This window comes from Panthera pardus, unplaced genomic scaffold (genome assembly GCF_024362965.1).
Source record: "Panthera pardus isolate Hobbes unplaced genomic scaffold, ASM2436296v1 HiC_scaffold_6, whole genome shotgun sequence".
Lineage (NCBI taxonomy): Eukaryota > Metazoa > Chordata > Mammalia > Carnivora > Felidae > Panthera > Panthera pardus.
In genome coordinates, this window is record NW_026526991.1 from 85,870,394 (window position 1) to 85,886,106 (window position 15,713).

At 37.0% G+C, this 15,713-nt stretch overlaps 1 protein-coding gene across 1 annotated transcript; it reads left to right on the forward strand.

The window, feature by feature from the left end:
- The first annotated feature begins 323 nt into the window (after positions 1-323).
- LOC109268730 (sulfotransferase 6B1-like) lies at positions 324-15,112 on the forward strand. Its single transcript, XM_019452201.2, has 6 exons — positions 324-758; positions 3,142-3,326; positions 5,561-5,687; positions 11,190-11,284; positions 11,438-11,624; positions 14,567-15,112. Exons 1-6 carry the CDS (start codon positions 614-616, stop codon positions 14,683-14,685), a joined length of 858 nt encoding a protein of 285 aa, XP_019307746.1. The 5' UTR covers positions 324-613; the 3' UTR covers positions 14,686-15,112.
- Positions 15,113-15,713: the final 601 nt, after the last annotated feature.

The window sequence follows — 15,713 nt, forward strand, 5'->3', positions numbered from 1 at the left end:
TTTCCTGATTTCTGTGTTATCTTTCCTAAAGTGTTTCCTGCAAGGTTTATTTTTAGCCACAGATTTATCTGCCAATTCTAAGAAAAATTTATATTTTCTTGCACCATTCCTCTCCTCTTCCTGCAGCGCAATACATATTAGCTACTTCCTCTACTATGTGTTAATATTAACACGAAGTTCAACTTTTCTAGTCCTTTCCACAGTGACGTAATCCATGATAGCCACTATAAGTCTTTCCTTATTAAAGCAAAAGGGTTTGAATAACTCTAGTCCCTTTGTTTAATAATTACATTCTGAGATCTTGATAGCTTTGTTTGTAAACTATTCTGAATGTCAAGTTGGGAGGTAATATTTTGTAACATGTGTTATCAAGAAAATATTTTGTAACATGTGTTATCAAGAAAAATATTATTTTCACAGTAGACTTTGGCTTAGTTATGGTTTAAAAATTACTCTTGTGAAGAGCTGCAAAGCATATATATAGATTCCTCTAGCTTAGTAATTCTAGGATTACACTGCCACTGAGCTAGGATTGACATCAAGGACCATCCTTGTTCTGTGCCTTGTGTAAAGTTAGTGTTTAGTAAATACTTTTTGATTGACTTGAAGAAAGATGCCATTCCAGAAGCAGTCAAGTGTTCTTCATAAATTCAAGGGGATCCTCTATTCTACTATGTGTTCAGAAGAACTTCTAAAGTCCCTGGATTTTTTCAATGCAAGAGAAGATGATGTGTTTCTGGTGTCCTACCCAAAATCAGGTAAAGTTTATTTTAATGTATTTTAAATGTATAAATACATTTTTAAATATGTGAAATGTAAGAAATAAGAAGAAATATAATAATATTTTTATAAAACATTTATTTTTCAGAATTGTTTCATAGGACATTTAAGTATCCTAAATGCTTACTTTATTTTATTTATTTATTTTATTAAATGTCTATTTGTTTATTTTTGAGGAGAGAGAGAAAGAGAGAGAGAGAGAGCAAGCAGGGGAGGGGTGGAAAGAGAGGGAGACACAGGATCTGAAGCAGGCTCCAGGCTCTGCACAGGGCTTGAACCCACAAACTGTAAGATCATGACCTGAGCTGAAGTCAGATGTTTAACCAACTGAGTCACCCAAGAGACCCTAAATGCTTATTTTAATGAAAAAGTTTGACATTAGAACATTGAGAACTGTGTTTTGAGAAAATTCATCTGGAGGAATTAGAGCTTTTACTATGATCTTGTTTCTATTTGATAAAGCGTACAGATATTGACATATATAATAAGCATAATATCTGTAACATTATAAAGTTCTCTTCATATTTATACCAGGCATGGCGACAAATAGTATTAGTTCAATTCATATTTAATCATTGATTTATAAATGAATAATTTTTTCTCCTGGGCTAATAAAAACAAATGTAAGTGTTTTTAGTGTTAAATTTTATGCCTTATTCTTCAAAGTTTATTTCCACATATTACACACATGAAAGAAAGGACCATTATGAATAATATCATCCTGGGAATAGTCAAAATTAATTCGATATTATTTTTAATGTTGAGAGGTGACCAGGATATATAATATCTAACTGCTAGCTGCGATTTCCAGACATGTGCAGAGGGGCATACACCTGCTGGGATGGGTCAGCAACTAAGAGCTTAAACCCTTTCCAATTATGTTTGCATTTAGTTCACGTACCTGACTCTGTCAGGCCCAAGAGGCCCTCACAGAGTTCACATAGGGCCAGATCTTCCAGGTGTGTTTTTTGAGAATAAACATAAATCACATACATAACTCTTTTATTGGAAAATACTGCTGCAAATGGAAATTAAATGATTGCCTCCAGAAAATCTCAGTATTCTATGTAGCAGTTCACTCTGTGAGTAAATATACCTTACCCTAAGTTGATATGTTAGTTCAGAAAGTAATTTATGAGACTTTTAAAGTTCTTTGAGCAAGTGGCTAGTTTATACTCTGTATAAACAACCATATATAAAGCTTCCACTGTACGTGTTGGTGCCTGTAAATGGGCATCATTCACCAGGTCCGGAGGTCTCTTCGGCAGCACAAAACTGTATTCTCTCTCCTTCGCCAGAATATATCAATACACTTTTTGAAAACGATAGAAATATCATTACTATATTAGTCATGTTTATATGAATATTATAAATATTTGACCTATTAACATTATAATCTAAAATAGTCTTTAATTTAAAACATATCGTGCAAATGAGAACCATGTTTAAGTTCTAAATATTTATTCAACTATAGATTATGTCGTTACTATTAACTATAGATTAACTATGTCGTTACTATTAACTATAGATTAACTATAGTTAATGTCATAACAAATTTGGAGCTGGAATTACAGTGGGATAAGTGGACACTGGCCTGATTTAAACTTCTTAGAAACATTGGTTTCAAATCAGCAAAGCATCCTCCCTACCAAACTTCTACTTCTGGGCTCCAGCTTACTGTTGTCCACAATGTTGGAGCACATCCATATTTGCTTCACATAAACACAAAGTGATATTCCTTCCAGACTTCATGGTAGCATAGGATTGTGTCTTTATGATATTTGAATATAGCATTTGCTCCTTGTTCAAATGCTTTGTCTACACCACTACTCTGTGTTTGCACACACAAAAAAATAAGATCCAGTGTCTATCTTCCAGGGGGGAGTGGGGAGATGGACATGAATATAAGCAATGACATTTCTACTCTGTTAAGTGCTACTTTGGAGGGACAGAGAGAGTAAACAATTGTGCCAGGAGAGCAGGGACTCAGAAGACAGTATATAAAACAGCAAGATGCATGAGCTTGCAGGACCAGTAGGAACTGTATATGGAAAGACCTGTGTATTTGCAAATTGGAGAAGGCGCTAGAGGTAGGGTAGCATGGAAGAGTATTTCAAGCTGAGGAAATGGCTTATGCAGTTTTAAGGTCTCTTCATGCTCTTTAAAGTGTGATTCTTCCTGAAAAGTGAATTATCGTCTCAAGCGTTCAAACAGGTTTCAGTGAGTGTCAAACAATAATAACTATTTATAGGAAAATTAATGCACTCATAGCTCTTATAAAATCATGCCAATTTTCTATATTTATTTCATCAAGAGTATCACTTAATTTAAAAATGCATTTTGTTTTATTTTTGTGTGAAGGTACTCACTGGGTTGCAGAGGTCATTGAGAACATTCCCAATGTTAGCATGAGTCTAACATCTCCTATTGAGTTGGGAGACATTTCTAAATTTGAAGAGCTAAACATGTATCGTAAGAGAAGAGTTATTCCAACACATTTGAGCTACAACATGCTACCTATGAATATCAAACAAAAACAATGCAAGGTAAGATCAGTGGGTAAGGGCAAAGGCTTGAGAGTACCATAGAATTGGGCTTGGCTTCTCGATCTGTCACTTTCATCCCTAATGGGAAGTGAAAGTCTCTGCACCTGGTTTCCCAAGATGATTACCTGTCCTCTGTTGCCACCTCCCTAGCCTTGAGAGCTTAGGGTTGATGCTGACTTTCCGTGCTCCCACAGGGTCTGTCAGATAGTCAATTCTTCTTGCCATGTTTCTCTACTCTCAATCTTACTTAGACTCCTATGTTTTGTTCCTTATCTTTGTCTCCCCCCTTTTTTTGTTTCCAATCTCTCTTACATGAAATTTATGCTTTTAGTTCATATCATGATATTAATTAATATTTAATTTTTTTCAGAGAACTATTCTACCTTCCCTTCATATCTTTTAGCCACCCCCTAATATTTCTTAGAATATTGTGTATTTATTGAGTATAACTGACATATAACATTGTATTAGTTTCAGATGTACCACTTAATGACCTGATATTACTACATATTGTGAAATCATTGCCACAATAATTCTACTTAACATGTGTCACTACACATAATTACAGAATACATTCTTTTTTAAAAATATTTTTTAATGTTTAATTATTTTTGAGAGAGAGACAGAGCATGAGTGGGGGAGGGAAAGAGAGAGAGGGAGACACAGAATCCAAAGCAGGCTCCAGGCTCTGAGCTGTCAGCAAAGAACCTGACACGGGGCTCCAACCCTGGAACCAAGAGATCATGACCTGAGCTGAAGTCAGATACTTAACTGACTGAGCCACCCAAGTGACCCCAGAATACATTATTTTAAAATATGTATTATGTATTAATAGCTTGCATTGCCTTTCCCAATGATAATACTGACAGGTAACTTTGGGTATTCTCCAAAGACCCTAAAATACTCTTCTCTCTACCAAAACAAACAAATAAAAAATTCCAACCGGATGGCTAAGGCTTAAGATTCTGCCACTTTATCTCTTTTTGTTAAGGCAGTGAATGGATTTTTAAACTGCTTTCAGAGCCTTGGGTTTCTGTGAATCTGCTCAGGATGCAGAGAGCAATTAAAGAAAGCCTGAAGTGTTGAGTTACTCCTCAATTATCTCTTGAGATGAAGAGAGGATAATGGGGGCAAAGGGGAGGTAAAGGTGGCTTTTCATCTCTGTGCACGGTGGCCTTTGCACATATCTCATGTAAAGAGGAGCAGGTGTTCTTCATGTGGATCTTACACGACACCTGGACTATGAACACATTACAGAAAGAAAGATAGCTACATAACAATACCTGGACTATGGACACAGTACAGAAAGATAGCTACATTCAGCATAACTCAGTAAACACTTCTTAACCTACATAAAATGTGTACACCTGATTATGAATTTAAGAGCAAGTGGGACATCTGATACTCATGACCATGATCGAAGATAGTCCTATTATAGCCAGTGTCTCGCACTGGTTTCCTGAGGTTTTTCAGAAGCTCTTACTACACTCTGTATGTCCCTATTATATCTTTCATAACACTGCATTCCTTCACCTCACTGCAAGTTTTGAGAAAGCTGGTAGTATTTCTGTCTTACTAGTCATATTTCTCAGACCTTGAACTTTCCACTCCGCCTGGTCTACTGGAGGTACCAAACAAATATTTATTAAATTGAATTAGATTGCAGTTGCAGCATTTCTGTCAATTAGGAGGGTAGCTCAGATTCCTTACTCTGTGGGGGATTAAATTGTAGAAATATGCAATTCCAAAACATCATTCTTCTTATAAATAAGAATAGACAATTTATAAGAAATCTTAGTGTACTTAAGTCGTGTTACAAAATTACTAAAAATTTTTTCTGTTAGAAGTTTTTTATATTAAAAAAGTAATCTTGTCCTACAAATTAATAGAGGGTTTCTCATGTCCATTGCTAAAAAGATAAGGCCACATGTAGCACATAAATTGGGAAAGTGTGGTCGGTGGCTGGCAGCACCAATGTCATCTGGGAGCTTGTTAGAAATGCAGAATACCGGGTCTCATCCTGAATCCTCTGAATCAGAATCTGCTTTTTCGCAAGATTCCCAGATGATTCGTACACACATTAAGTTAGAAACACTGGCCTGAATCTATGCTTAATAATCTGAGTAAACTAGCAAAAAATTGTGGTTTGTACAGGTAGATTTGGTTGCTTTCATTTAGAAAATGCTTTGTTTTGGGGCTATTCCATCTAAAAATAAACTAATTTGTTTTAACAGATTATCTACATTGTCAGGAATCCAAAGGATACAGCCGTTTCTTTATTCCACTACTACAGAGATAATCCCAATCTCCCTGGCATTGAAACCTGGGCTGGATTTCTAGAGCTTTTCCTAAGAGGAGATGGTAAATATAACAATGATTTCTATTCATAATATACAGTTCCACTCAACACAGAAGCATTTTCCAAAAGTTTAAATGGACCCTAATGGCCTGCTTTCAGAAATACACTTGAATAGATAATTCTTTTGCTTCTAAGCCATTCTTTCTCACTTTGCTTCCTCAGTCTTTGTTATCACCCACGAGTGGTACGTATTTGCAATTACTTATTGAGCTGGTTGAAATGTTTTAAAAACAGATTAATTCTGATCAAGTATCACTCTTTTTGCATATACCGTCAGTCTTGTCAGTGAAATAATTATGCATTAATTGGAGTTTAGCAAGATACAGCTGAAGCTTAGACATGCAGTCTGAAACATGCCTTATGTATACCCACATGGAAAATAAGACAACACAAACAGGGGCACCAGGGTGGCTTGGGGCCTCTGACTCTTGATTTTGGCTCAGGTCATGATCTCAGGGTCGCGGGAATGAGCCCTGCATCGAGCCCCATGTCAGGCTCCATGCTGAATGTAGAGCCTACTTAAGATTCTCTCTCAGTCTCCCTGTGCCCTCTCCCCCTCTTGCGCTCTATCAAAAAAAAAAAAAAAAAATCCAAAACAACAGAAACAACACGCAAAAAATCCTAAACTCCCCCTTCCCTGCAAAAGGGAAAAAACATTCCCCAAATAAAACAAATGAATTAGGCATCTTGATACTTGTCTTTATAAAGATGAACAGAAAGCAATTTCTCCTGAAAATACTACAATGATACGTCATTTGATTGAGCTGTGCAGTGCATGTCGGTTCTGCATGACCATGAATGACCTTTGAATTTATTCATTTTTCCCTGACTCATTGGTGTCTGGAGCACTTACACACACGCACGCACACATGCACGCACACACATTAGTTTCTAAGCCTGACTTCCAAAACCTTTCATTAAACCAAAATAATATACCAAGACAGTGCAGAATGTAGAAGAGGCATGATTTAGAAAGGGTGTGTGCCCATAGGGTCTTATCTCTCTAGGGGGTTGGAGGTAAATCTTCTTAATTGTTAGTTTCACTATTTCACTTGCAAATTGTTAAGCATTTACTTGTTAATTTAAGAGAGGCCACAGAAAGTATAACCTTAATATGAGGACTTAGGGAACTCACTAGCAACAGAGTGTAACACTCCTTTTGCTGTATTCTCTATGGAAGAATATGCTATGCTCACAATATTTCAGCTCCTCTTTTGCAAACATTTAGTAGAATCATAAAGTTTTGGGAATGACAGGTCTATTAAAAGTCATTTGATTGAAACACCCACCTGATGTTTGAATCACCTTTGTAGTATCCCCAAGAATATTGCAGGCTAAACTTGAACTTCTTAACTTGGACAACGGGTTCACACCCCCAGCTCCTGCCCCCAAACAACACACTCCATCTCAATACTGTTAAAAATTTTTAAAAATCTTACGACGTGATCTAGACACTTAGCTAAGTGCAGTGCAACACGATTTCATATCATCCTCACAAGGACACAGGAGCTAGATGTGACCTTCATTTTACAGGTGAGGAAAGTACAGATGTTGGGAGGCCAGATAACTTGTCCAGATCCATATCTACTAAGGAGCAGAGCCCAGATTTAAATTCAGGTGTCAGCTCCAAAATCTTTGCTCTTAGCGCTGTGGCATAACTCATCAAGCAAGAAAACTGTTGTCCTCATCATTAATTCTTCTTCCACATGATAGCCTTTTAAATATTTGAAGATAGTTAGCATGCCTCACTCTGCCTCAATTCCATTTTTGGAATAAGCAGAGTTTAAATACATAAATTATTTTTTTTTTAAAAAAACAGATCTTGAGTCTGCTTTTTCTCAAGAAAAGAAAAGCCACGTTTGTCTCCAGTTATTATGAACTGGGGCTCACTACGTCTCTCACTGCTGCATGAGCTCTAATATGGCCACATCTCTATTGTTTTGCAGCACCTAGAAGACAAAAAGCATCCTCTGGGTATGGCCTCACTAGGGCAGGGAAAAGCAGGCCTATTAGTGCTCCTGTTGTAGAGATTATTTTTCTGTGAGTGTAGCCACAAAGAGGGCAACCTCATCCATATGCAGGGAAGCAAACTAGCTGTCATAGGGCATCTACCTTTGCTACAACATTATCCAGAGTCATAGCTGAGTACACTGGGAAGGGCAGTGCAGATGGAAAAAAGGTTCCAGATGATTCTTTTATGCCTTATTAGGTATGTTAATAGATTTTTAAGATTTTTAATTGCAAAGGGATCTGCCATGTAAGTATTATACAATCGGATAATCTAGCCTGGGCAAATCCTGTTGACACTTGGGGATAGTCACTGAATCACTAAAGCTTTTATTTATTTACTTGGGTGGGAAGAGTAGCCTCACTTTTTACTATTTATAAGATAAGGTTGTCTGTTTTTCTGTTAAATATATGTGACTGTATTTCAGGGATTTTCTTCAGGGACTTAAAAAAATGTTTATTTGTTTATTTAAAGAGAGAGAGAGAGAGCAAACAGGGAGGGACAGAGAGAGAGAGGGAGAGAAAGAATCCCAAGCAGGCTCTGCATTGTCAGTGCAGATCCAGACATGGGGCTTGATCTTACAAACCATGAGATCATAAACTGAACCAAAATTAAGAGACTGGATGCTGAATGCCTAAGGACAGGAAGTGGTATAATTCTGTAATTAAGTGGAGGATGTGGAGAAAAGCATTTCCCATAAAAGAAATACTTTACATCTCTGTTTCAGAAGTTATTTTTTCTTTAGGGCCATAGGTCTGGATAATAAGGATTCTGATTAAAGAATTAATGAAAAGTGTAATTCTCTATATTAGTAAGGAAGGCATGACAGCTTACTTCTTTAAGACAATTTTGGCTGGCTTAAGTCTTTCTGGAACAAGATGGAGTATAAAATAATTAGTTAATAATCGCATAGCTGCTCTCAAACAATGATCAGGCTATGATCCAACAGATTATTCTTCAATCTATTTGGAGTATGTTGGAATGCATTTCCTGCTGAAAAGCCATAATGGGCCAAGTCAATTACACATAACCACCAGATGTGACACCAGGCCTCTTTTCCTGTCCAGCTGCAAGTCACAGAAGCCTAGGTTCCCCCTGACAGTATTGAGGGCTTCCATAGCATCAGCAACTCTAGGTGGTGATGTCATCCACCAGGGCTGGGATGGGCTGCAGCTGCTGAGAGGAGGCGGTGACGCAGGTTGAGTCTGTGAGTGTAGTCTGGGGTACTAGAAACTAGTTAACTTCTTAAATTTGAATAAGAGAAGAATCAATCTTATCCCACCATGTGTTTCTTCCTGGGTAAATGTTGGCCATCCTTAGAAGATAAACTCCTTGGGGCACCTGGGGGTCTCAGTAGGTTGAGCATCTGACTCTTGATCTCACCTCAGGGTCTTGACCTCAGGTCGTGAGTTCAAGCCCCACCTTGGGCCTTGGACTCTGCACTGGGTATAAAGCCTACTTTATAAAAAAAAGAAAAAGAAGAAGAAGAAGGGAAAGGGGAAGGGGAAGGGGAAAGGAAGGGAGGGGGGGGAGGGGGAGGAGGAGGAGGAGAAGAAAAGAAAAACTCCTTAAAACTGATATGGTAATTTGAGTAATTCTAAGATCAAGTATTGCGCAAGTCCCTGAAATAGCAGTGAGAATGCTGATAACTGGTGTATCAGGACAGTTCTTCTAGACACCCATTCTTATTGTACAGCCTTTTGGGCCAATGGGGTAGAAAACTGGGCTGACACTGTAATGACACCATTGCAGTCCCAGAAGGTCTTGTTTTAAGAATGCCTTATGGTTATTTTCTTGCCCTTAACTTCCTTGGGAACTGAGGCCATGAAAAATTACAGTTAGTTTGGAGTTAAGTAGACTTCAATTTATGCAAAACTTTAATGTTCAAAATGTATATACTGCAATGTCTGGCAGACACTAATGGCTTAATAAATCCTTATTAAATGAATCAATAGTCATCAGATCTTCAGAAAATTGCTAGTAGAGTAGCTCTTTTATAATTTGGGCATTAGCTAGTATTAAATCTTTGGATAATAAGCATGCATGGAAAGATGTATATGTAGTATTTTAGGTTACTATGTTTCACACTTTAGATTGTCAAGCTAGTCAACTTTCTGTGGTGACAACAAGGTGCTCACGTTTTGTTTTTTATCATCACTGCTTCCGATCATTTATTTTGCATGGTAATATTTTAGTCTCAAGCCCTGGAGATATTTTTAGGACTGTAAAATTAGCAAAGCAGTAAAGAGATAGTATCAACTACTGATAAATCCCTAACACTGTATTTTTCAGCCTTAAACTAAGATGAGTGAATAGAACTCTTTTCTCCCTCCTCCTTTTTTTTGAGGAAGTTTATAAATGTTTTATGCTAAGAACTTATAAAAAGCCTGTGACATTACAGGAATAAAATAATAAATTCTCAATGTTTCTTTATTTTTCCCAAGATCCAAAGTAGTTATCAGAACACATTTATTGGGAAAATGTGTATTTCTGCATTTCTGCTGTCATTTTTTCTGATTATAAAAAGATGTTTACCAAAAATAAGAAAAAACACCACAACCGTATTAAAATGTATAGCAACCCAGCTTCATTTCACAATATTGTATTTAGTTGAAATAGTACTTTTTTTTAATTTGAGCTCTTCTAAGGAAAACTTTTTAAAAAATATTTAAGATCTTATTTAATTTTTAATTATTGAGTTAATGTTATTAAACCTAATTGTAAGTTTCTTCATAGATAATGAATGACACGTTGTTACTGAAGAAGACATGGTATTAACATATATAACTAGCTTTTTTTTTTCATTTTAAATCCAGTGTAGTTAACATACAACATTATATTAGATTCAGATGTACAATAGAGTGATTCAACAATTTTTTTAACATGTATTTATTTTGAGAGAGAGAGAGAGTATGTGTGTGCACAAGGTAGGGAGGGGCAAAGAGAGAAAGAGAGAGAGAACCCCAAGGAGGCTCCACGCTGTCAGTACAGAGCCCAACGTGGGGCTCTATCCCACAAATCAAATTGTTAGATCATGACCTTAACCGAAATCAAGAGCTGGTCACTTAACAAACTGAGCCACCCAGGTGCCCCCATTCAACAATTCTTCTTTAAGGTTTTTTTTTTTTTTTTAATGTTTATTTGTGTGTGTGAGAGAGACACAGAGAGACAGAGGGAGACAGAGTGTAAGCAGAGGAGGGGCAGAGAGAGAGGGAGACACAGAATCAGAAGCAGGCTCCAGGCTCTGAGCTGTCAGCACAAAGCCCGAGGCGGGGCTTGAACTCATGAACTGTGAGGTCATGACCTGAGCCAAAGTCAAATGCTTAACCGACTGAGCCACCCAGGCGACCACCATTCAAAAATTCTTAAGTAAAATTCTTTCACCTGAAAGTTCGATACCTGTGTGCCTTACTTTGCATACTTTGCTGAAATGGGAAGACCCTGGGACACCAAGTCATGATGCTTAATATTAACACAATTCACTTTTTTTCTCTAGTTGTATATGGATCCTGGTTTGATCATGTTTTAAGCTGGGAAGAACACAAAAATGACAAAAACATTCTAATTATATTCTACGAAGAAATGAAGAAAGTAAGTCCTTTCTAATATTTCAACAATCAAAATTTAAGTCAAGTAAAGTTAAAACAGGACATCAGTAAATTCTGTTTTCATGTTACAGGGAATTAATTTGGTGTTTTGATGAGTTACACTTTCTAAAAAACTTTTTTTTTTCTTATTGCTCAGGATCTTTCTAAAAGCATAAAGAAAATAATTAATTTCCTTGGTATAAATGTGAGTGACAGTGAAATTAATAAGATTACTCGGAAAACATCATTCAGTGAAATGAAAAATAATGCAGCCAAAGAAAACTGTGATCCAAATCACACCATCTGTGCCCTCACAACTAATAGGAACCTGGTATTTAGGAAAGGTAAGTCATAACGGGATGTGGTGCTTTGCCTGGGCTTATATTTGGAAGTAGTTCCATTTTACCATTCTTAAAAAATCTCTCATTTCACCATCGTGCACCCTATCTCTTGCACAATGGATTTGTGCATCGTTATCCCTCAGTGAACACTTATTAAATGAAGTTCTCAAATTGCATTATTTCTAGACATTGAGATTTCCATGCCCAGTTAGGAACCAGTTGAGAGAGACACAGGTGTCAAACAGATGGAAATAATAAAGTTGCTTGAAGAATGTTCCTCAGATCTGCAGCCTAGTGCATTTGTTAACAACTTATCCTAAGTTTTGCAAACATGCTTGCTTAGTCACAATCAAATGCAGTTCTGTCCTTGCACTGAAGCAGCCCATTTAGTGCATGGTAGAGAGCAGTATGTGACACATGTTTTCTTCAGAAGAGAGAAGGGAGCTGATGAGTTTTGACAGTGCATTTTTCCAAACTCACCAAATAACTCACCCTGCACCAGTCAGGGGTGTACAGAGAAGCTGGAAGTGTTATCTAAGGACATTCCCCTGCATGAAAACCCAAAGAGAAGGAAATGAATCGTCTCCACTAATTCCTAACATTTAACTTGAAAGTAGTTTGGGTACATCTGGATATAGAATTGTTTTGAAATCCATGTGAGTTTTTAAAAAATATTTTTTAATGTTTACTTATTTTTTTGAGAGAGAGAGAGCAGGGGCAGGGGAGGGGTAGAGAGAGAGAGAGAGGGAGAACTCACAGTGGGCTCCAGGCTCCACGCTGTTAGCACAGAGCCTGGTGCAGAGCTTGAATTCATGGAACTGTGAGATCATGACCTGAGCCAAAGTCAGACACTTACCCAACTGAGCCACCCAGGTGGACATGAAATCCATGTGAGTTTTAATCCAGATATGAGAGAAAAATGTTTTAACATTTTTCAAAATTTTCATAACTTATAATGGCAAAATTTTCTGTGTTTAGGTACTCAGATTTCCTACTAGAAAACACAAAGGTGTGTTTTCCATTTTCTGGTTCATCTGAATTTAATTCATTCTAAAGCAATTTTTTGCTAACTCACATGGATCAGATATTGCCTTAAGTTTGCAAATTACTTTTGTCTTTTTTGGTGATTCATTTTTTATTTTCTTATAGTTACAAAAGCAGGGCTGAGAGGGAGGAGAGAACTTAATTCAGCAAATATTTATTAATAAGTATTTTCTAAGTGCTAAGATTCAAAAATTGAATAAAATACAGTCTTGTCCTTCAGAAAATCATAATCTAGACAGTAATACAAGGTGATAACAGCTATACCAGTAGTATAAACAAATATGAATAGCAACATGAGTAAGGGAGAGAGAATTTTTTCCTAGCAGAGTAGGTGAGGAGATGATATTGGATTGGGGACTGGAATCATGAGCAAAACTTTGCCAGGAAAATAACAGAGAAGAAATACATTCCAGCAAGAGCTAGCAGCAGGGATAGCTCAGAACCACTATGGAATTGCATTGTATTTTCTAGAAAGAGCAGGTAGTCTTCTGTGCGAGAGTGGTATATGATGTGTGGAGCAGAATGAGGGAGATAAAGATTGGGGCCAGAGAACAAAAGCTCTGATGGACATTATGAGGGGGTCCTTTACCCCCACCCCATCCCTGCCTATTTGCTCTTTTAAGAAGGGACGTGAAAATAATAATCAGGTGGAAAGTTGATTAGAAGAGGGTGAAACCAGAGGCATAAAGTCCAGTAAGAGGTTATTGTAATAATCCAGGTACAAAACACTGAGGGGCATAATTTGGCCAGTGGCAATGAGCCACGGTCAGGTGGATCTTAACTCAGAAGTCAGTTTAGGAGCCATCAGCAGTTTGTGGAATTAGGTAAAATTATTCAGGGTGATTGGAAAGGATTGTGGAGAAAGGGTTAGAAGGGGGAGCCCTAGGGACGCTAACATAAATAGGAATGAAACAACCCAAGACAAGCCAAGAAAGGAAATCAGCCAGAATTCCAAAGAGGGCCAGGATAAAACATGGCTGTTTGTTTATCATTCATGAATTCTGAGAGTGTCTTCCATAGTGGTGTCAGTGGAAGCCAGATTAAGGGAATTGAAGAGATGAGAAATAAAGGAAGCAGCAAATAAGGACCACTCTTCCAAGAAGTTTGAAAATGGAGGACAAGAGCAAGATGATATGGGAGGGTCAAGAAAAAGATTAGGAGGATTGGGAGAGAGAAGATAAAGGGAAGACAGAAAGAATTTAGAAAAGGATGTGCGAAGGAAGGTGAAACAAGCAAAGATGAGAGAAACAGAGAGATTGGGAGGGATTATAATACAGAGAATGAGAAATGAGGAAGTTTTGATGCTCAGTGGAACCCAGTGGAGACCAATTAAGATGAAATAGGTGAAGGCAATTAAGAGTACACTTAATCGTCATGAATACTGAATAATGTATAGAGTTGTTGACTCAATATACTCTACACCAGAAGTCACTATCACATTGTATGTTAAGTGTACTTGAATTTAAAAGAGAGAGAGAGAGAGAGAGAGAGAGAGAGAGAGAGAGCAGTTACGCGGACCTGTGGTATGTTAGCACAGTTACCGCTTCAGAGGTGCACAGGACAGGGAAAGAAGTGACATCATGTCCACTTTGTCGCTTTTATGTTTCAACTAAGTTTAGGCGAGACATTTCTTGGCTTGCTGTCATAAAACCTAGGTTATTTATATATTTTAATCTTCTTTTCTTTTTAAGAAATAACTTTTTAAACTGTAAATATTAACATACAACCATTACTGTGGAAATTAAAAGCAACACATAACAAATGAAGAAAAGAATAACCCCCATCTTCTTATCACCAAGAAATGAAATCATTCGTATTTTATTATAAATCTGGCAGATTGCTTTTGTGAATGCTGTACATTTACATTGGTTCTTCTCTGATACATTTCCAATTTTTTCCAGGAGCGGTGGGTGATTGGATAAACTACTTTACTTCAAAGCAGAAGAGAGTATTTGATGAACTATTCACAGAGAAAATGAAACACAGTGAACTAGCAAGACATTTTGAAGATTCCTCTTAATATAAATGGAAAATGAAGCCACTTTCCGTTTTATGTGATGCAGTACTCGGGGAATACATAAATATATTTTACCAATGTGAAAAGCAGATATTTCTTTCAGTGAGAAACGGACACTTCATGAATGTGTCAAAGGTTTCATGTATGAGAGACTGTTATTAACATATTTGGTGATAGCAGAGAATTATTAACAAGAGGAAGTTTACAATCTTGGAATGGCTGAATTATATATCTGCTTTCAGGATATTCATAAGGAAAGGAGATTATTTCTATTCAGGGAGAACATATTACTGTGGGTGTTCTATAAACTGCATTAATGTACAACAAAAGTGGAGAAGGATTGTGTAAAATAACAAATGTCTGAGAAGTATTTATTTTTTGCCTATTTGGACATTATGACTTCTAAATAAACATTTTCATTTCAACATTACCTGGTGTCTGTGTAGAAATATTCTCCAGTGTCATAACAATGACAAACATAATCTTACTGAGATGGAATACCTACTAGGTAGATTATATCAAATGATCCCAATCTGGTACATGGTGGAAATGAAGAATGAAAAGATACTCTTTCACATTAAAGTAACACTGGCATGGAATTCCAGTATTTTCTTTATCTTTTATAAAGCCATTTAATTACATAATTTCTTGGGGTGCTGGGTGGCTCAGTCAGCTACACATCTGACTCAATTTCAGCTCGGGTCACGATCTCACAGTTTGTGAGATCAAGCCTTGCGCAATGGACTCTGTGCTGACAGTGAGGAGGCTGCTTGGGATTCTCGCTCTCCCTCTATCTCTGCCCCTCCCCATTTGTGCACACACTCTCTCAAAAATAGATAAATAAACTTTAAAAAAGTTTTAAATTACAAATGTCTTATTTTGTAGTTTTGAAAAATATGAAGTGTTTATGATTTTTTCCAGGATTTTGAATATGTATTATTTCTCCCAGTAGCATTTTTTAAAATGTACTTTTAGGGGCGCCTGGGTGGCTCAGTCGGTTAAGTGTCCGACTTCAGCTCAGGTCACGATCT